Source organism: Sander vitreus, chromosome 11 (assembly GCF_031162955.1).
Source record: "Sander vitreus isolate 19-12246 chromosome 11, sanVit1, whole genome shotgun sequence".
NCBI classification, from domain to species: Eukaryota; Metazoa; Chordata; class Actinopteri; order Perciformes; family Percidae; genus Sander; species Sander vitreus.
The window spans coordinates 15,901,002-15,923,855 of record NC_135865.1 but is presented as its reverse complement, the minus strand read 5'-3'; the positions used below and the strand labels follow the sequence as shown (position 1 = coordinate 15,923,855).

General features: G+C 39.6%; 1 protein-coding gene across 6 annotated transcripts in view; it reads right to left on the bottom strand.

The window, feature by feature from the left end:
- Positions 1-22,854, bottom strand: part of map3k20a (mitogen-activated protein kinase kinase kinase 20a) — a 29,293-nt gene that overhangs the window by 5,556 nt on the left and 883 nt on the right. For 3 of the 6 annotated variants that reach the window (XM_078261895.1, XM_078261894.1, XM_078261893.1), the window contains 10 exons: positions 21,898-22,081; positions 19,284-19,371; positions 15,206-15,307; positions 14,239-14,304; positions 14,118-14,146; positions 13,266-13,403; positions 11,706-11,792; positions 10,743-10,817; positions 10,544-10,650; positions 2,556-2,691 (listed from right to left, as the gene is read on the bottom strand). In XM_078261895.1, the coding sequence (XP_078118021.1) occupies positions 2,556-2,691; positions 10,544-10,650; positions 10,743-10,817; positions 11,706-11,792; positions 13,266-13,403; positions 14,118-14,146; positions 14,239-14,304; positions 15,206-15,307; positions 19,284-19,371; positions 21,898-22,056 (987 nt within the window). In that variant the 5' untranslated portion in view covers positions 22,057-22,081. Of the gene's footprint in view, positions 1-254; positions 1,756-2,555; positions 2,692-10,543; positions 10,651-10,742; positions 10,818-11,705; positions 11,793-13,265; positions 13,404-14,117; positions 14,147-14,238; positions 14,305-15,205; positions 15,308-19,283; positions 19,372-21,897; positions 22,082-22,187; positions 22,484-22,743; positions 22,851-22,854 lie in introns of those variants that run through there. The other 3 variants (XM_078261897.1, XM_078261892.1, XM_078261896.1) reach the window with 3 other exon arrangements.

The following is a 22,854-nucleotide window of genomic DNA, read 5'->3' as shown; positions in this document are numbered from 1 at the left end:
TTCACACAATTCTGCCCCCATGTGGACTAAGTGGATGATGGATAACCAGACCATGAATACTGGGAGTTACAAAGTGGCATAAAGTTAATATCAGAAGAAACAGCTCAACATACAGTAAATGCCTAGTGAAGCAATATATTTTACAATCTTATTAAAATGATATCAGTCTCTTTGCTCTGTTCTGTCTTCTATCATAAAAGGTTTGGCAATAATAGTAGTAATATGACATAATTCTCATAAAACAGATCGGCAGATAGTTGAAAGAAACTGATTTATTGACAAAACAGTGAAGGGAAATAAGTCACATCAAGAAGGTCGTATGATATTGGCAAAAGATTGAGGAGATGACTAACAAGTGTGATGGCTGAATGTTTCTGAAGTGTCTGGATTTCACACAGGGAAATGTAAATAATGGTAGGAGTCTGTGTTCATTGTTATGTCTTGTCTAGTGTGTATAGGGCTTGATGGCACAGGAGTACAGGCGATGTTTGAATAGGAATATTAGCTCATGGCAGGATGCTAACAAGCAACAACACAGGAATACAGAGGATTACATCCTCATGAGACTGACTGATGATAACAAGCGAAGGGGACAATTTAATGGGCTATGCTCAAGGAAGCATGTCCTTCCCCCAGATGAAGCCTAATACCTAACTGAACACTAATGCTAATATGATTTTCTCTACTATAAAGTGCAGGTCTTGAGGCTAATATTCAGTTAGACCATATGGTGTGATACCGTATGTAAAACATGTGTACAGAAGGAAATTATTCTATTAAAATCTATATTTGGTCAAATCTGTGACATCTGATTAAGGCATTTTAATCTTGTTATTATTAATTATTTTTTTCTTAATTTTAATAATCTTTTCAGGCCTAAGAAACAAGCCTGTCTTAAAAACTAAAATGTAAAATTTGAGAATGAAGCTGACAGTCACACAGCAAAGTCCCTCTCCTGCTGTTTTGAACCTGGGTCAGTCAGTGGAAAAAACATGTACTTTCATCCTGGTAAGAGACTGCGTCTCAACAACTGCACTCCACCACATCCAGAACAAATTGGCCAATCTTAATGTCAGCAAAATGTCACTTCATCATAAAAGCCTGGCCTTCTCTAAGCAACTGGCTCACGTGGCTCTTTCTTCACAGCATGGCACTATACATCCAGTACATTAGGCATATGCTAAATGCCATCCATAATATCCATAGGTGGAGGGCTACAAATATATTCTATAATATCTTTATGATTTCTGAATACAACTTGAACAAAACAGAAGAAATAGTAAGCCATTCCTGGTGTTTCTCATGATTATTGAAATGATTGAAATAATCATGACTTAACAAGCAATTAATTACCAAATAGTGCTTCCATAACACCAATAATGCATTAAGTGAGATAACAGTATTTGACAAAGCAGCTGTGGCAACACAGAGCGTCAGAGAGCTTTATTCACTGTCGTCAGACCAAGTGAAGCATCCCATCCCCAGAGTCATGTTGATTTTGTGTCCTTCTCTGACACTGCTCGACATGGAGGAGTTCTGCCTGGCCTGCATGTTGACCTGCATGCCAGAGTGCAGGACAGGCCGGCCAAAGTCCAAGGAAAACATGTCCTCAAAGCCTTTCATCATGGACTGCAGATTCACCTCCTCGTTACTGGAGGTTGTGATCTGACATGACATCTGTGAACTGTTTGATTCCTCCGTCTTAGACTGATAGAACGACTGAGTGCTTATCTTTTTTGCCACAGGTAAGAATAGCTGAGAGGGAGAGAGAAGGGACATAGGGGTGAAAGAAAAGAAGAGAGGATAGAAAAGAAAAGAAAAGAAAAGTAAGTAAGTAATCAGACAAACCACAAAATAAGTATAAATAAGTAAAGTGGACAATTTTAATCCCAACCCAAGAAGAAAACTAGATGGTAAAGGGAAGTTAACAGAACAGAACAATAAGGGGAGAATAGGAAAAGAAAGTGAAATTTCAGTGTACTTAATTCAAAGGTGTTTAAGTTATCTCTACTGTACAATACTGTGGCATTTGGTCACACAGTTTTGAGAAAGCAACCACGTTTTGTTCACAGAAACACACAAAGTGCAAACCAGAATATAATCTGTTGTGTCTTTTGCATGCAAATAATACAATGCTGGGAACAAGAGCAAACAGCAAAGCTTAAACTAAAGTTCTGCAACGCTCACAATTCAATATGAATTCTAGTGAGAAATGCAGCATTCACTCTTCATCATGATGCAAATGTACTTGTTGGGCAACCATGCAATACACTGCACATACTGTAAGTGAAGTATTGCCAATAATATACTCTGCCCATAATATGCTTTTTCCTTTACTTCTCATTGCACACTTTTTATTTTCATTTCACTACTTTGCTATTTCCACATAACGCCAGAGAAAGAATTCTCTCACTCTCCCAATGTGATTGAGGAAACACACATGTGAACAGCAGTGTAAAAGTGAGGTGCTGCTGCTGGGACCGCCTGACAGTTAATGGCAGCTGTCCTGAGCGTGAAGGTGGATCAAGGTGGAGAGGAGATAGAGAGGAACTCACCGGGCTGTTGGACTGTTCGATGAGTTTGCGCTCCCACATCTTTAGACGGCGCTCTCGCTCCTTCAGCTCCTGCTCTTTGGTACTCAGGTCTCTCTCCAGCTTCTTAAGTCTCTCAAGTGTAGCTTCAATCTCACACCTGCAGTATACAGCAATGGAACACTGTCAACAATTCACCAAATATCGCCACATTCAATTATGTTAAAGGCTGGCATGAGTCAATATTTTTCAACAACTCCCATGAAAAGACCAAAACCAACAATTTATCAGTCCATCTCTCAATACTTCCCTGTCTGTGGCACTCAGCTCAAAGCCCATTTCTATTAATATATGTATATTAAAAAGGCTGTCTTATATCCTCAAACAGGACTACATAGTGCATTTGTTAGGGACAATTCTCAGCTGCAGATTAATACGCATTTGGTGCCCTAGAGGCTTTTCTTGCAGTAGGACGGTGTCTGTAGGGTTGACTCAGTAAACCACAGTGCTTGTGTTTGTTGAAATGAAGAAGCGTGTCATCCAGTGCAACATTGTGTGCTCATGTGTTTTAACCCTAAAAAATCCAGTTTCCTCTTTGTAATATTTTTATGTATTAGCTTTAATGTTAACTGACATATCAGATTTGTATTAGTCCATGTTTTTTGTGGCTACGTCATTTCATTAAATATAAACATTTGGCATCTTTGGAAACTTTGGGATTTCCACTAGAATCTGAAATGAAGTTATGTGGGTTTGAACAATGTTTGGCTGCACAGCAATTGTTTGTAATGAGTAACTCACTGGCAGGTCAGCTGGGTTTAGAGGTTTTAAGGAGCTCTTAGCTTAAGTTTAGTTCTTTAATTGAATTTGTTGACAATAACAAAATATTAAATATCACCAGCCTTATCCTTTAAACAACCCAGTGTAAAGAAGTAAAAGTTAGTGAAAGTAATCACAGTTAGAGTACTAGGGCAGTAAGCAGTGACACATACTAAAACAAAATCAAATTAAACTGTAAACAATACTAGTGATTCCCTGCAGTCAGAATGTGATTAGTTTGTGTCTGATGCTTTGAATGGCAAGGACAGGACAATTTTCACTTCACATTGGGGGAAGTTGTTTTGTCCAGCAGGTGGGGCTGCACAGTGTGTCGTGGAAATCCATGCTGAGCAACAGCCCAACAAAAAGCTAGTTCTCATACTTTCTGTTCATAAACACATGTAGCCCAGGCAGGAAAGCCCATCCTTACTCTTCCAGTCCCACTGTAAAAAAGGCCATAATAACACTTGCTCTCTCTCCTGAGATGCTCCTGGCAGAAGAGGGTTTTGAGCTGCGCCAGTCGCCAAGCAACCAATCAGCAGTCATCAGCCACCTTCCCTTAGATGCCAGGTCGGACAGTTCTGAGCTGTGGATAGCGCAGGGTCAGCCAGATGGCCAGGAGTCAGCTCTCGGCCTTCACTGGCACTGGCACCCTATCTTACAAGCTCAGAACCCAGACCTACCCACAGACTACTTTACACATCATCTACAAGGTATTAGCAAGCCAATATGACCCCATTGGTTATCTGGTGCCCTTCACCACAAGAGCTAAGGTGGTGGTGTAACAGCTTTGGACAAAACATAGAGAGTGGGATGATCCTGATCTACCTGATGACCTGCTCCAAACCTGGAAGGAGTGGGAAAGGGAACTGCCTGAGCACATTACTCTTCCCAGATGCTACAGTAGCCCCAAGCTATACAACCCAAACAGCCTGAGGGACATTCACGTGTTCTTTGATGCTTCGGAGAAGGCTTATGGTTCTGTAGCTTACCTCAAAACTGAGGACCTCAGAGGTAAGGTCGAAGTGGCCTTTCTCACAGCAAGGTCATGTGTGGCTCCAAAGAAGCAGACCATCCCTCGCCTGGAGCTTTGTGCCGCTCTGACAGGTGCCCAGCTAGCCTCAGTTCTCACCACCGAGCTTACCCTGCCCATCCGTCATGTCATCCTGTGGACTGACTCGACCAGTGTGCTCACTTGGCTTCTTTCGGATTCCTGCTGATTCAAAGTCTTTGCGGGTACTCGTGTGGCTGAAATACAGGAATTGACTGAAGGCAGAACCTGGCGCTACATGAACACAACCAACAATCCGGGGAGATGATATAACTAGGGGAAAGAAATTAGCTGAGCTTGGAGCACAGAGCCGCTGGTACCAGGGACCACCCTTTCTTTGTGAGGAACCAGAGCCAGAGACTCCACAAGCTACTTACCTCGACAGTGAAGAACTCAGGAAGGCAACCCTCTGCAACCGCATCACCTTAAACTCTGGTTCCAGAGTACCTGATGCCAACTCATTCACCTCATTGGCAGACCTTATTGAAGCCACCATCCAGACCCTGCACGGGGCGGCTGACTTCATCCCATCAGCCAGTGACTACAAAGAAGCTGAGAGCCACCTCGTCCAGCAGGCACAGCAAGATTGCTTCATCTCAGAACTCTCACTTCTTAAGGAGGGGAGGCCACTCCCTAAAGGTAGCCATTTGCTCACCCTTGCTCCCGACTAGACACCACAACTCAGCTGATGGAGGGAGGGCGCTTACGACGCAGTTTACATCTTGACACTTATACGATCCATCCAATTGTGCTCGCCCATCAGCACCCACTAACTCAGCTAATCATCAAAGATCTAGATGAGAAACTGCACCATCCAGGACCGGAATGGTTCTTCGCTGAGACTCACAGAAAGTACTGGATTCTGCGTGGGAGAGAGGCCATTCGTCGCTACCAGTGAGAGTGCACTGACTGCCGCAAATGGCGCGGTAAACCAGAAGTGCCACGTATGGCGGATCTTCCCAAATCAAGACTACGACTGCATCAACCTGCCTTTTACTCTACTGGAGTAGATTGCTTTGGGCCCTACCAGGTCACCATAGGAAGAAGAAAGGAAAAGAGGTGGGGGATCATATTTATATGTATGACAACCTGAGCAGTGTATCTCGACCTCCTTTCTACAATGGACACTGATTCCTTCCTTATGGCTTTTCGGAGGTTCTCATCTCGTTGGGGGAAACCTTTCAAGCTCCTATCAGACCAGGGAACTAACTTTCAGGGTGGAGAGCATGAGTTGCAGGAGGCCTTCACTACATTGCGGCCTGACCTCCAAGTTCAACTGGCCAAGGAGCAGATCCACTTTCGTTTCAACCCACCAAGTGCCCCACATTTTGGTGGATGTTGGGAGAGAGAGATCCGTTGACTGAAGCAAGCGCTACAGGCAACCTTAGGTGCCCAGTTGGTGACCGAAGAAGTACTCAGGACTGTTTTGGCTGAAATTGAGGGGGATCCTCAATTCTAAGCCCCTTGCTATGTCTCGTCCAACATAGCAGATCCGGACCCAGTCACCCCCAACTCTCTGCTGATGGGGCAGCCAGATGCATCACTGCCCCAGGTTGTGTACCCGGAGTCGGAAATACTCAGTTGACGCAGGTGAAGGCACAGTCAACTACTGGCTGACCACTTTTGGAAACATTTCATGAAGTATTACCTTCCTGGTCTACAAGCGTGCCAGAAATGGACCTCAGAAACTGCCGACCTACAGGTTGGTGTCACTGTCAACTACCTCAAGCATTGTGGCCAGTTGGACAGATCTCCCAAATCAGTCCTGGTCCAGATGATAAAGTCATGACTGTTGAAGTAAAGGTAGGGGATCGCACCTACCGGCGCCCGGTGGCCCGTATCATTCGCCTCCCTGCCCTGCCAGACTAGAGACTTATGTGGCCTTTCCGGATTGTTCAGATTTCCAAGGCAAATCTGGGGGCGGCTGTAAAAAAGGCCATAATAACACGCTCTCTCTCCTGAGATGATCGACCAATCAGTGACGAGAGTCAATGCTTTGATCTCCTGCCAATCACTCACGCTCAGACAGGAGAAGGGGACAGAATGCAGCAGCTGTAAACACACTTTTTCTTTATCATTCCTTTCCCGTTTTCAGACTTGTTGAAGTGATGTGTGTAGCCCAGAACGTAAGTTAAAACTATTCTGTAACTTGCTAAACTGTCATGGGTTTTACTGACTCGTTATCTGTGTAAACATTAAAGCTACGTTTATTCATATTTCAATAAGTGTTCTGATACGATGTGGATATGTTTAGCCTGTGTTACGACGTGACATTTATTTGAAGAGAGAGAGATATATTATCGCCTTGATAATATTGCTGTTGCTGTGTTTCTTATTGCATAGCTGATAGATGTACAGATTGTTTAATATTACTTGTGCAGCCATGTGTTGATATTCAGGTTGTGTTAGGGCAATTTGCTAGCAACATGCAATCGCCAGTAAACAGACTAGCACTGTGGAGCCATATGCTTAGCTATTAAAGGTGTATTACCCTGTTTGCTCCGTTATGGATATGTGTGCTGTAATAGATGTGCCTTATTCTCAGTTTGTGTTACTGAGCAATATGTTACATTTATGTTAATTATTACAGAGAAATGAATGTAATTCTTAGTATTGTTTCTTGTTATATGCTGGTGGCTATAACATTTAGTTTTGGTAAATAATGTTCATAGTAAGTAAGATGCTTATTAATGTGCATTATTATTTGCTTATATTTCAGAACCACATCCAACTTCACATGTAACGTCAAATACAATTTCATAGTTAACTTCATGTTCGAGTTGTAAATAAATCTTCCTGGATCTCAAAGTCAGACATCTCTGGTTCAAGTTCTTACTGGACACCCTACAGCAGGCCAGTGTTTAAGTAGCCAGTTTTCAATAGTTTTTACATGGTCCTTCGACCCGGATAAAGGGTCTACTGTAGTGCAAGACATCAGACCCCCAGAGAAGACAGCCAGACTCAGCTGTGCGATCCAAGAGGCAGACAACCCTTCCCGCACACCTTCAGGACTACGTCCTCAGTGGATGGAGATCATCATCAAAGACAGCAGCATGTTTTTTTCAGATGATGATGGCCAGGACAGCTTAAAAGACCTGCTCTTCCCTTCCTTTAGAAGTCAGGTGGTACAGCCGCATGACGAAACGGAGGAGTTTCTACAGCAGAACAAGGACCTGAAGCAAAACCATGAATCCCTCCAAACTGCTATGGACGACCTGAAGTTGCGCAACTACGATCTCAACCTCAAGACCCGGCAGAATGTATACAGGCTGGAACAACTCACGCAATAGAGTACGATGGAGACTGACCAGCTCCGTGCACAGATAAAACACCTGTGAGAAGCAGTTCAGCAGCTTCAGCCCAACCCATCTCCGTCGGCCATACACCGGGAGGACAACCAGATGAACCTCATTCGTCCAGAGGCTGTTGAAATGCCCACTCCTCACAGATTCACTCGTCACCCTAGTGATAACTCCTTGGATAACTTTGACCCACCATGCGGTCGTAGCCCTCATCCACGTGAATCCACATCAGGAAAGGATTATCATCCGCCAGCTCAGAGACATTGTGTCTACTCTCCAGCACCCCATGACCCACAAGAGAGACATACTGCTCGTTTGCTCCTATGAGTATGAGTATAGCAGTACACCGGAGAGATACCACATTCGCTCCACCGTACGCCACGACTCACCGGATCGACGTCACGCTCGCTCCTACGAGTATAGCCGTACGCCAGAGAGACATTGTGCCCGCTCCCCAGTGACTTGCTGCTCATCGGAAAGACGTTATGCTCACCCTTATGAGTACAGCGGGAGGCCAGAGAGACATCACGCCACCTCTCCTGAGTACAGATACCAGCTAGGAGGATATGATGCCCCCCAGCATCGTCACTCCAGTTTAATATTACTTGTGCAGCCAAGTGTTGATATTCAGGTTGTATTAAGGCAATTTGCTAGCAACGTGCTTAACTATTAAGCACTAGAAATTAACTATTGCTCCGTTATGGATGTGTGCTGTAATAGATGTGGCTTATTCTCAGTTTGTGTTACTGAGCAATATGTTACATTTATGTTAGTTATTACAGAGAAATTAATGTAATTCTTAGTATTGTTTCTTGTTATATGCTGGTGGCTATAACATTTAGTTTTGGTAAATAATGTTCATAGTAAGTCAGAACCACATCCAACTTCACATGTAACATCAAATACAACTTCATAGTTAACTTCATGTTCGAGTTGTAAATAAATCTTCCTGGATCTCAAAGTCAGATATCTCTGGTTCAAGTTCTTACCGGACAACCTACAGTGGGCCAGTGTTTCAGTAGCCAGTTTTCAATAGTTTTTAAACCCACGCTTCCCACTTTAAACAATTTCCATTCTTGCGCAACTTCCCAAATAATTTGTCCTCTTGCCTCCCATTTTCCCGACAAATGTTTTGGCACTTCACATCGCCCTGTACTTTGCAGAATTCTCTTTTTTTAAAGAGTTTAGATGAGCAAGGAAATGACAAGTCTGGCCAAAATGGTCTGATAAAGAGTATAACAGGAGGCGTTTGTTTAGTTTGATATGACATGATATATAACTAATGTGACTCAGTCTATATTTGCTTTTAGGACAAATAATTAGATTGCACAATACCGGATATTAATTTAGTGGTTGTAAGACATAGCAACCATTAAATTATATCAGCTGCTTTTGACTATTATACTCTCAGTGCTTGACATTTGATCTTTGTCTGTACAAACAATGTACAGTGCAGTCTGTAAGTACTGGATTTGACATGAAACAATGACTGTCAGTCAAGTTGTGACTCGCCCCTTTAATTTGAAGTTGTTTGAATCCGCATTGAGAGCAGCTAAACAGTGATGATGCAGAAGAGCAGGAGGACATTGAACTGAGGTTTAACCGTCTGAAGCACTGCTGAATACATGTTGGCTGTCTTTTTTGTGTTCATTCATGGTCCCCTCAGGGGGAATTGTAATAACTTCCCTGACTTTTCTTCTAGCATCATCAGGTCAAAACTTTAATTTCTTCAATACTTTGATTTATGACAAAATACTTGCAAAACTATTGACACACCCATCAGCCTCACTCAGCTGTACTTTGTGTTTAGTGCTAATTAGCAAATGTTGGCATGTTAACACACTAAACTTATATGGCGAACATGGTAAACATTATATTTGCCAAACAGGATGTTAGCATTATCATTGTGAGCATGTAAGCATGCTGATGTTAGCATTTAGCTCAGTGTGCAGTGCTGCTAGCATTGCTGTAGACTTGTTAGGTTTGTTATACCGTACATACCCCCAAGTACTATATTCCTATACTGTGCACCAAACATGTATATTCTCAAACATCCTTCAAGCTGAAAGTTAGCACTTTAACCATAAACTTATAAGTCTGCATTATATGCTCTACCTATTCCTTAGTAATTTCTGGGTAATGCAAATCAGCTAACTGAGAACAATAGTAACAAGCCCAACAGATCTAACTGCTCTGAGGTCAACACAATATCTCTCCACCCTTTCTGGTGAAGCTACCACCTGCTCTTATCACCATCAAGCCTGTCCTTCCACTTTCAGCCAGCTAGGCTTATAGTATCAAACCTCTTGAGCTATAACAAATTTGTCTTTCTGTATCACACATTCTCAGTTTCTGTTTTCCAGCAGTAAGCTTCACTCCAACCTGCTCCACCTGCAGATGGCTGCCTGGACATGATGCCACAAGCACAACTTCTGAGGAAAAACCTCAGAGCACAGACAAGCCCCGCAGAGAGGCAGAAAGAGAATAAAGTAACAGCTGAGACTCACCAAACCTCCAGCTGCTCATACAACCCAATTAAACACTTCTACTTGAAAAAGATGGTGATTATTTTTAGGGCCTTATGGGTAAAGAGAGGAAGTATATCCAGATGGATGATTCTCTGGAGGTTTTCATGCCTTTATGTAGCTATCAGTGTAATTATTAAAGATCTATATGCACAATCTCAAGTCTTTTTTTGTACTTCATGGCCCCCGTCAGCTACATTTCCACATCATTCTTTGAAAACAGTTGCACATTTCCTTAGGCTGAGGCAGTATATTGGTGAAAAAAGGAGTTATAAATACATTTACTGGGCCTGGGAGAATGGCTGAGCACATTACCTCCATTCAGCCTTGTTGTGAAGGAAAGAGTTGCACTGTTGAGGAAGTTGGCTGTCATTAGACATGGACTCCAAAGTAGAGAGGATCTGCTTGAACACTGGCCTTTCCTAAATCAACACACAAACATTTGTCTGTGATTCAAACGGAACCATACATATGTTGTTAATTTGCAAGCTAATGTGACTAGCGGATCACTCACTTTTGGCTCTGTTGCCCAGCAGTTCCTCATGAGCTCAGCAAAGCTGGAAGGACAGCCACTTGGGATAGTTAACCTCTGAAACACACACAGTCAGATGTAGGATGAGCTGAAGGGGTGCTGATTTAAAAGAATAGTTTTTGGAATATACGCATATTTACGTTCTTGCTGAGAGTTAAAGCTAAGATAATCTAATCTGCTGATCAGTTCCATTTCTGAATGTTCATATTCCTAAATGCCCTATTGTATGTAAATTGGGAAGCAGACTGGAAAATATACAAGCAAGACCTGTACGTACAGTACAGAACGTATAATCTCACTAGCTTTTCTCTCCGTAAAGAGGACTATACTAATGAATTGGTAAAAAAAGCAAATTAGACTGCTATAACAAATATAGCTGGTTGAAGGAGTTTCTGGATTTGCTTTCTATGAAGAATGCAACATCAACCCTTGCAGACTATGATCATGGTCTTGGCGCCCCTTGGACTCTTATTAGAGAATATATGAACAATAAAGCAACAAGTTGACTGTGTCTTCAATGTATGTCTTTAAGGTATCTTATGAATTATGTTGTTGTTATTGTCATTATTGTTTTCTTTTTCTTTTTGTATCCTTTTTGTTTTGGAAAATTTTAAAAAGTTTAAAATAAAAGTTTAAATAATAAATAAATAAAAATCTAATCTGCTGGCTGTAGCTTCATATTTACCTACGGACATGAGTGTGGTATCAATCTTGTCATCTAACTCAAGAAAGCTAATAAGAGTAATTCCCAAAATGTCAAACAATTTCCTCAACAAGATATTTTACACCTATGATCCCAAGCAGGGACATGCAATATACTGTGTATCACAAAACAAATATTGATTCAGTGTGAAGGAAGGTTTTTTAACTGGACAAGAATGATGCCCCAGTTCCAAGGGTCAATAAATGTATATGGTATGTACACGTAATCACACACTAGAGCACCTCGTTTTTCTCCACCACGAGCCAGGCCACTTGTAAACCTTCCAGGCCTTTGAAAGGTATCTCACGGGTGAGCATTTCCCAAAGCACCTGTCACAGAAGTCAAGAGCCAAGGTCAGTAAACAAACAAAGTGATAATACTGTCAAATTATACGCATGCATATACTGTATATGTATGCTCTGTCAACATATACATCTATGAATCTTCTGTTTTGCCACACTGGGTTGGCTTTCACAGAATAAATATTGTTGAGGGAATGAGTAGCTTGTATCTGTTTCTAAAGTGTGCATATTCATATATGGATAATCATTAAAAACACCTTTCTGCCTTTCTTAGAGGCCAAATGCAACATACAAAATAGACAAAAAGATTAATTTTAGATTTTCAACAACGATTAAAGGCTGCCATGATTTCTGAAGTACACTAACAGTACTCCCTTGATAATTTAGGTGCTTTTCAGTTGGTATTCAGCAGTAACATAAATCAGGAATCAGAAATAACAACCTGCGTCGGCATCAAATTAGATCATGAAAAGGTGGAGGAGAGCCATGCAAAATCCAGAGCCAAGGGCTCTACTGTATATGTGTACCATATTTCTGCACTTGCCAGCTGCCTCATATTACATGTATGTATTTTACTATAGAAAACAGCTCCTCAGAAATGTTTGAGGGGGGAAAACTGCATACGTACTGTAAATCTGCATCAATTTTGCAGTATCCCTGACATAGAAAACACTTATCATAAAATCATAAGCATGCTTAGCTTGTAAAATCTGGGGAAACATATTTTTTGTTAATTGATTGGGCTTTTTAATCAGTAATTTACTCTTGTAATATAGGAACTGCAATTTGTAAGCTGTTTCCATTTTGAAACTACTTCCAAAAGTTTGGATTTTAGACAGAAACTTCATAAGAGTTTCAAGAATAAGAAAGCCAGACAGTTTCTAAGAGGCTATACTTATGAAAAGGTCAAAACAACTTTTATTGTCTACTTACGCAGAAAAAGAAATACAGAAATGAAAAAGTCAGAGAGACTGGTTGACTGACAGTTGTTTTTTAAGCCCTGGGTGACTTCAGTGCAATTTTTACAAATATATTATTGAACATATTTGATTCAATTTGAATAGGTTTGTTTTTAGGATATAAATCAAAAGCATTATTCTCTTAAATCTTTCCTTGAAAACCAAAAAGCATTCTATAAATGGGTCAGGCTGTGAGTCTCACCGTTCTTGTCAATCATTCATTGTGTGATCTTTGAAAGAAATGGTCTTAAAAACAGTCCTAAACTTTGACTCATGAGTCAAAGAATCTTAGTAAAAACGTGGAAACTTTGTATAAAGAAGCTGGAAGTAAGTCTTAAGGGGCTCTAATTTGGTAGCTGAGACCAAGTCGTAACACTGAGGAACATTTGTGCGCAGAAGTTATTCTTCATTATAAGAATAAGGACAACTGTCCAAGACACTATCACTCAGATGATTGCTGGCTCTTACCCTAAATTAGGCAAGATGTGCCAAAACAGTGATCTACAAAGAATGCTGCTTTCCCCTCCTTCTTGTCACTCACCACACCATAGGAGAAGGTGTCACAAGTCTCAGACACAGGCAGGCTCTGAATCACCTCCGGAGCCATCCAGGGAAATGTGCCCACCAAGGACATGTGTGTTGTGTGAGTCAGGAACTTGGATGCCCCAAAATCACAGATCTGAAGTGACAAAAACAGAATAGAAATAACCATTGCAGTTAAGTCAAAATGTGTATTTTGCAATCCATAGCCACCATCCATAGAACAATGTCCTTATTGTGCGCTAATCAAACCAGCAATGCAGATTTTCTTTAGCTACTGAAAAAGTGAACTGAAAAAAAACAGTGGCTGTAACTCGTAAGTGTGCATCTGGTGGTGATGCTGGTGTTAGTAAATGCTACAAATGTGGGTATCTACTGTACTGCAATCAACTGCTATTTTCGTCACTGCAATTTGCCACACTATGTTCTTGGCTTTTAGCTCTATGATACATCAGCTACATACAGGGGAATAATAACAATAAGTATTCAAAAATACTTTTGAAATTACTTAATAGTTTTACATATTATACTAACTCTCTTGCAAATAAAAGGTACAATATATTGCCATGAGTTTTTGTTAAATCTCCTTTCTACTAGTCTCATCCACCAAAGCACCTATAGTGAAGCTCAGTGGTTTCTCGAACAAGCTAAGTTAGTCACTGCCCTCTTGTGTCCGCATACTGTAGGTAAATAATATACCAGTATTTTATGCTCATATTCCTTTCAAATTCTGAGATAAAAGTTGAAACCTTCAGCTAACCAGACAATATCACCTCATCAGAGCCGGCTTATTGTGCAGCAAAATGTATCTCAGATGAAACTCTACAGGGTATAAGTCATAATGAAATCCTACCTTGAGAACCTTGTCTGCTGCCACAACAACTGCAAAATAAAATAAAAGTATGTATTCACTTGAAAGTATAGGTAGTATAGTTTTGGAAACAAAAGAATATTCTAGAACTCAAATCCTTTACCATTCCTGGACTTTAGGTCTCTGTGGATCACCTTAACGGGGGCCTCTGAATGTAAATAATGCATTCCTAAAGCAAAAAATAAAAATAAAGAGACATTTTTTTTCAGAAGGAGATCACTGGAAACTCTTATATACACACTGCTGGCGCTGATCAATCACACAGGAAAATAATGCATCTTGGTTTGAAATACTGTATGTAGAGTTGCAATGAGAGAGACCTAGGGCTGCTTTGAGTAAAAAACCAAGGCTCATTGACTCTTGTTTATTTATATTTCCATGTAAAAGTACACCTACAGTCCCTGCAAACACGAAAGCACATACACGCTGGTGTAGACATTAATGACTGCAACAAATTAGGGCTTAAGCGAGGAGCAAAGTCAAACATTTTGTCTTGCCTTGTAAAACGTTTGAATACTTTCCAAGCTATGGCTGTTTCTTACCAAAACTTCTGATTTAACCTGCTGGCAATCTGTTTTTCAGACCTCTCTAAGTCTTATATTATAATACTTATGTCAAGATTCTTAAAGAAATTGACTAGTATAGAGATATGACGTGCCAAACAGTTTTCAAGGTGAGCTAAAGATGTGAACTCTGAAACTCTTGACATCAATGCAGGTGTTCCTCTGGGTTCAATCTCCGTCTAGATTAATAACCTTGGGTTGTATCAGTTAATTATAGTTTTTTTCTATTTGTTTCCAAATGACACTACATGATGGACAAATGTAGCCAAACTTGATCTTGTGCTTAATGATTTGCAGTTCAGTTTTTTATTGCATCCAAAAATCTATCTAAATATTGTATAAAATGAATATATAATATTTAAATAGTTTTTTATCTTTTCTTAAAATCTTTTTTCCACATATTTCCATTACATTTTTATAATATTGCAACAGATCTTGCATTTTGGATAGATAGCAAGCTGTCTTTCACTAATATAATCATGGAGATAAAATAGTTGTCACATTTACCTCTGGCCATCTCTGCAGCCCATGTCATGATCTGCCCCATGTCCATTTCCTCACTCTCATCGCTGGACAGGTAATCATACAATGATCCACCACTCGCGTACTCTGTAAAAACAGAAAAAATGTGATTATGTTTTATGATGTGTAAAATGACTTACAGTGACAAAACCGTTCTCTGGAGTCGTTACATTGTACATATGAGTGTAGTATGTGAGAGCATTATGTGAAAACAATTGAAAATTGAAATTCTGCCAGATGACTCCTGGAAGCCAGCTGACAGTGTCTTGTTTACAAATTGCTCCTGCCACTGACCTGTTGCTGTGGATGAGCTCAATTTATCACTAACTGAACACAATGAGCCACCCTGTTACCTCAGGAGCCCACACATTTAAGAACTCTATCTAAAACACAAAATAATAAGTCTTTCTACTCTGTTTTCTAAAGTTGTAAACACTTCAAATGGGGCACTTTTTATGGGTATTGACAACCATGTAGCCTTTTGCAAAATCCCCCTCACAAAACTGTCCAAAGACATACAGATAAAGCTTTCGTTTAACACGAAGCATATGCAGAACAGGCAAATCAACATTTTTTGATCTTGTGAGGTAAAGTGCTTGTATAAAGATAAACAAGCACTATCATACCCGCTAAAAGAGCAGGAAAATTCTGTTTGTGCATAATAACCCAATCATGGTCCAACACATTAATGTAAACATGCAGCGGCACCAAGACAGGATTTTAATTAACAATCATAAAACACACCAATGTCTTTTATTATGAATCTGGATTTTGCATGGCTTTTTTATTTATGTTGTAGCAAAAGCTGACTAACAGCAGACCTACAAATAAGATCACCTCACTTCACCTGTGTGGGCAAGTAAACACTTGTCTGCTTCTGCACTTTTAATACGTTTAGCCACATTCCACGGATAATATCCTGCGGCTCTGTTGTAAACTTCTCTTTGGTTTTAGTATCATCTACCTATTCAAAGAGAATTATTCTTATGTCATAAAATAGTTTAAATCAGCTTGTGTGAAACAGCAAACCTATGCAGTGTATTCCACAGGTAAATGTACCTTTACCCCAAAACAACAACTAATTCATTAGGTTTATGAGGTGGCTGAGTGACAGCAGATATTGTAAACCCATGCAGGTTAACAGACAGAACGGGATTCTGAAAATGGGTTGTAGATATTGGCTGTAGAAAGAGGGAACTGCCTAGCCTGATGCTGTATGTCAACAGACTGAGGCAATTTATAACAGAGCTGATGAATGTGGACATGGCATGGTCAGGATGGCCATAAACATTTTTCCTGTATCTGGTGCTAATTAGATTCTGCTTTGATAAATAGAGACACCAACCAGCCCCTTGACAACGAAACCTTCCTCTTTCACAGCTGCAAAATACCACAGCGGCTGCTAAGGTGGCATGAGGTTTACATATGTTAGTGGTCACAACTGCAAATGCTTTCACCTAACTGTTAACGATTACTCTCACACACAGTTATCACATAGAAAGCATGGTTTGCCTAACGTTTAACGCAAGTTTCACATGAGAGTGTTCTGCTCACAATAACCTTAATCTTCTTCCTACTGAAGAAATAAAAACCTTTGAATACATGATCGGTGTCAAGTCACATGTAAAGCGCCATCCGGTAAGTTACCTGGTGAACGAGGATATACACCTGCACGACATGCAGCTTTGTGAATGTAAGATGGGAAACTCTGTAGAGGCAGCAGTTGCCCAACTTTGTTACAGTGTCGTTTTGTAGAAGATGAGGTTCCATAATACTGTATGCAGAATTTTAGCAGAGTCTTCTACCACCCAAACATTCTCAATAAAATTATTTCAGCATGGTGATGGAACACAAATCTCAATATGGAGATTATGGTTTGACCTGAGATGACTGTAGTCATGCCATCGATGGGTGTGTCACACTGGGAAAACATTTTAGTGGGTGTGATGTGTAGAAGAATATATATCTTGATGTAAATGACATGACGGTTATCTAAAAACTGAAAATAATATGTGTTTAAAGAACTTTTTTTTTTGTCTTGACTGAGGAGTGTTTTGTTAAAGCATTTTCTTTTTCAATGCTGATTTTGTTAATTGAATGAAGACAACACAACTTGGAGCATTGGCTGTTTTGATAACGGCAACACAGTTTTGTTGTTTTTGTCACCTCTTCCCAAAACCTGGCATTTTGTTTCTAACAATTTATCCAAACAATGGACTATAGTAGAGAGATATTGGCATTTTTAACAAACAAATGCAGGGCTCCTTCTATAACATATTTACAAAGGTAAAGAAAGAAAGGCAGAACCACAATCTCTCCGTGTTTATCATTCACCTTTCACCCTTCAAATAGCACACATCGAACAGATCAAGTCATGTTTTACCACAAGATACTTTGTACCATTTGTACTGTATCACCATACAAGCTTGCTTGTTCAGGTTGCTGTTAGTGTTTTTGATGACTTCTAGCTCTTGTTCTTATGGATTTTGAATGCATTTAGTATAAGGTGTTTTAGCTAAAGATTCTGTCAATACATGTAATGTTTGTAACAACACCCCTGGCTGGGAAAGAAACACATCTCAGTTTACTGTATTAGATAACACACAATGAACACACTTGATTTATTCAGGAAAATTGTGAACTATGGGTTTCATTGACCACAAGAACAAAGAACATCTTTCATGTGTTTGAGCTGCGCTGTGGGATGTTGTGTATTGTCCTCATGATGGAAGGAGGTGATACTCCCTGTTCAGGATGTGAGTAAGGGCTGCTACGACTTTCACTGACAGTGTGTTAAACTTTTTCCTGGAAGGAGAGCGATGTTTGTGGACAAGACATTGAAATGATATGACTCTCTAGAATCACAAGGTTTCCCAAACATGCAGTAACCCCTGCATGTCACAGACATTTCAATAATGGCACTGTCAAACAGAAATGGTACTTCTTCATCATATCCCAAGAGGCTCAGAAGTTCAGCCTTTGATGTAGAGTCAGTAAACATTTTAAGAGTCTATAACACAGCTTCTTATCTACATATAGGCTCAGCTGCTGCCTGCTGGACTTTAGGCTGTTGGTGCTCTGATGTTTCAATGAAAAGAGTTTAGTTTTTCTTAGAAAGGGAATGGACTTTGGACATTTGTGCAACTGCAAATTAAATCTCAATTACATACAGTGCTTAAATAATTAGTTGATTAATTGATTTTTGATCATTTTGAAAATCTAAAAAAAAATAATCGACCGATTAATCGTAATCAGAAAAGTAGTCAGTAGTTGCAGCCCTTATTATTATTATTATTATTATTTTATTTTTAATTTTATTGACGTATTTTCTTTTTTTATTGCTTGTTGTTTTTATAGTTTTTTGGTCTTATTTTTAACAATTTTACTCTTGTGAAGCACTTTGTGACTTTGTTCTGTAAAAGGTGCTATATTGAATACATTATTATTATTATTATTATTATATACTAATAATAATAATTAATAGTAATATTATTATTATTATTATTATTATTATTATTATATGGGGCATCATCATCAGTATAGCAAACAGCATAACAACACTCAGATAAACCAAACTGCAAAAAAAGGGCAAATTAAGAAACTCTGCCCAAAACAAGAGTGCAGGATGACAAAAGAATCCAGTTGATGGTCTTAAATCCAAATGTGGAGGTTTATTAATGCAGAAGAACAAGGGGAGATCAATGCTATAACAATTAGACAAACAAAACACCAGCAGAAAAAACTTGTGAAAGTTTGTGCAGAGGCATCAAGGGCCCCTTGCTACATGAGCTTTATTCTTCTCAGCCTCTAACCTGAACACACAAAAAAGGGGCACACAACTACTGTATCAATGTGTGCGCTTCCTGAACCCTCTGGCATTCACTGATGCTTCCATAGAAACCTCTGCACCATTCAGTGTTGAGCAAACTGCAACTGATGCAAACAGATTCAGCTGCTGCGTTTTGATGTAGCCCGGCAACTCTGTTGTACACTGATTATCATTTGAGACATATTGTATTTATGATATGGTCAATATGAAGGCTTTAGATTTAAAAAATCTTACCGGTGACGATTCCATAGTTGGGAGCCTCAACAATCGCGCCATAAAATTGGATGATGTTACGGTGGCTGAGGACACTGAGGATTTCAGCCTAAACAACAGGCACACACATACAAACATAACTTTTTCACGATGATGGAGGTTGCTATGCAAATGTATGAACATCATTATATCAGTGTCTAAAGAAACAAGAGTCTGCAGCTCTTTAAGCTTAATGCTAAGGAGGTGTAATGTTTACCACGTTTACCGTCTTAGTTTAGCATGTTAGCGTTTGGTACACAAAGTACAGCTGAGGCTGATGGAAATGGCATTAGTTTTGTACCAAAGTGCTGGACTTGGACTTGCTGAAATTCGAACATGATGATGCCACTGGATGAAAAGTTTAGGGATTGACATAACATGCGGGAAATTAATGTTTTACCAAATTACATGGCAATTAATCTAATAGTTGCTGAGACATTTCACTAAAAAACACAAATGTCAACTTCATGATGACGGTAGAGAAAAAGTCAAGGGATCACCAAAGTCAGTAATATGCATCCACTTGGGACTATAAATGTCTGTATAAAATTTCCATGATGAAAATCCATGAAATACTTGATGAGATATTTCATGGACCAAAGTAGTGGACCATCCGACAGATCCATGTCGCTAGTATGGGGCAAAGCGTATATACAAATATATGGTCCAGTATGTTATATTGATTTATTACACATCTTTGTTGAATACTAGATTCTGATTGATGAATTACAGCATTTTACAGACTGTTATTTCTGCATAGCGGGTCATTATTGTGAATTGAACTCCGACAGGGTGATGCAGGGGTCTTAAATCACTCTGAATGGATTTCCTTTGCAATAATGACCTGCTCGCTTTACATTAACCCTGCTTATTACACGGCAACTAATAGGGCTGTACTATATGAGGAAAATGCGATATGCGATAACGTTATTTCAATGTCAATGTCAAATTTATTTATATAGCACGAATAAACAACTGTGGTTGACCAAAGTGCTGAACAAGACAGAATATCAAATACAAAATGATTACATAAAAATACATAGTTACAAATAACATGAAATAACAAAACACATTAAAAGACATTTGACGCTCACTCAGCTAGGACCAAAGGCCAGAGTAAAAAGGTGTGTCTTTAGCAAGAACTTAAAAGTATATATAGTCTGCGCCTCTCACAATGGAATATACAATGGAAGGTTATTCCAGAGGATGGGAGCACCCACCGCAAAAGCTCGATCCCCTCTACTTTTTAGCCTAGCTTTTGAAACATCCAAAAGCAAGTGGTTGGTTGACCTCAGTGTTCTGACTGGTGTATAGCAATGTAAAAATTCAGCCAGATACAAAGGGGCCTAACCATTTAAATTAAAATCAAGCAATGAGATCTTAAATCGATCCTGAATCGTACAAGAAGCCAATGAAGAGAGGCCAAGACAGGTGTTATATGTTCCCGTTCCCTGTTTCTTGTACCAGTTAAAAGGCAATGTCTACGTTGTTGAATATAACAATAACAATATTATTTGCGATAAACAGATATTAAATTATGTATTTAGTTCTGCCTTGCTGCTGCTTTCAGTATTCTGCAAAAAAATTGCTTGTTGAATTTGAAAAAAACCCCGGAAAAAAGTAATTTCCAACATTCTTTTTTTGATCAAATTGAACATTGAATTTAACATACAAAAGAACCCTTAACAAAAAGAATTCAAGTGAAGGCTAGTTTTCTACTAATACTCTCTTTCAACTAACTTAAAAAATCTCTTTGTCTTTCAGGATATGTAGCAGCCTTTCACGATGTGTTTATTGCACAAGTTGATATCGCGATAACGATAAAAAAAAAAAGATATATTGTGCAGCCCTAGCAATTACCTAAAGAAATCAATAATTAAAATACTGATTTTAAAAATTATTTTATTGACTTAAAAATTGTCCTCCAGATGATGATCAGAACTGCGTCTATAGCAACAGTCTGTTATTCACGGAAGCGGTCTGCTATTCAAAAATAAGAGACGGTAGAAAGCCGTAATTGACCAATCAGAATTGAGAATTCAGCAAAGCTGTGTAATAAATGAATATAACATACTCTGGCCCAGAAAGATTAATGTGAAACCATTCCTAGAATGAACAGAAACCTGACAAAACAAATCCATTTAATTGTAGCCAAACACTGTAATTAATAGAACAAATGGTTCAATGTGAAAGGATTACATTATTATTTTCACTGAACAATCATCTCTCCAACACTTGAGTGAAGTTCAATGGATATCTGCGATCTTTTACAATTTCATAAAAGAAACCATGAATCACTTTCTGAACATCCTATCCTAACACAATTTCTGTGAAAAGTTTTTTGTCTGTAAGACAATGAGCCTGAGCTTTTAAAGAAATATCAGGAACAGTCCCTGCTGTAATTGGGGCCAAATACATTCCTTCATTTGGCAATACTGTTTCTTTCATGGCATATTTCTAAAAGAGGGGGTGTATAATGACCATGAGTGATGGGTACAGAAGTCACCACATCGAGCTAAATGGGGTAGCAATTAAAATGATTACTATACTGACAATTAAAAAGTATATGAAAAGCCCAGGCAATTATGACTCCTACCTCGTTTTCAATCTTGAGCAGTTTCTTCACCGCCACCTCTTTGTCCTGGGAGATCCACCTGGCTCGGTACACACTCCCAAAGCTGCCGCCGCCACAGTTCTCGTAGAAGTGGATGTCATCAAACCTGATTTGCACGAAGGAGGCGCTTGGAGACGACATCTCATAATGACACTCAGCACCAACTCTGAGGGAAGGAAGAAAGTCTGGTTCAACTAAGTCTTGTAAGGTAAAACAAACGTACTACTGCTGTGCAAGACGCTTCAAAGAATAGCTTTACTCTAAAACACCACCTTTGAGAGTGTGACTGCAGGTTAGACGAGACTCCAACATGATCCAAAAAGGGGCCACTGAGGCTGATTCTGCATGTCATTTACTGACCATCTCTTTTCTATGCTCCACACCCTCATCATCATCAGCACCAGTAAGCAATGAGCTCAGGGTCCAGGCTCTGCTTGTATAAGGATGATGGCATGCCTGGTATGCTGTGATCATGCAGCCAAAGTCACACACTATTCCAGCATGGTCTACAGTGTCCGGTACAAGTAAGGCCACAGACAGAGAGTGCAAAAAAATGGACTGTCTCCTACTGTTTCAAGACAAAAACATAGAGAAAACCTCATATTCTCTAAGGCCATGGAGTATTTGTGTAAACAAGGGTTAGACATGTAATGCTACCAAACTAGAGTCCCCACAGATTGATTATCACATCATTTTGTTTGTCCGTAAGAGCATAAAAAGCATCTTATAATGGACATAATTCCATCATTACCGGAAATTGTAGCTCTGTTATTGTTCATAGGTTTTCCATTTCAAGCAGAGCAATTACGGCTGTTAAAAGGCTGTTACCTGGGTCTTCATTGGGATTGCTATTCAGCCCAGCAGGAAATGCCTTCATTGTCACAAAGGGGGGCCATTGCGTTCTGCTGATTTACTTGTATGTGTGCTATACTTAGCCTC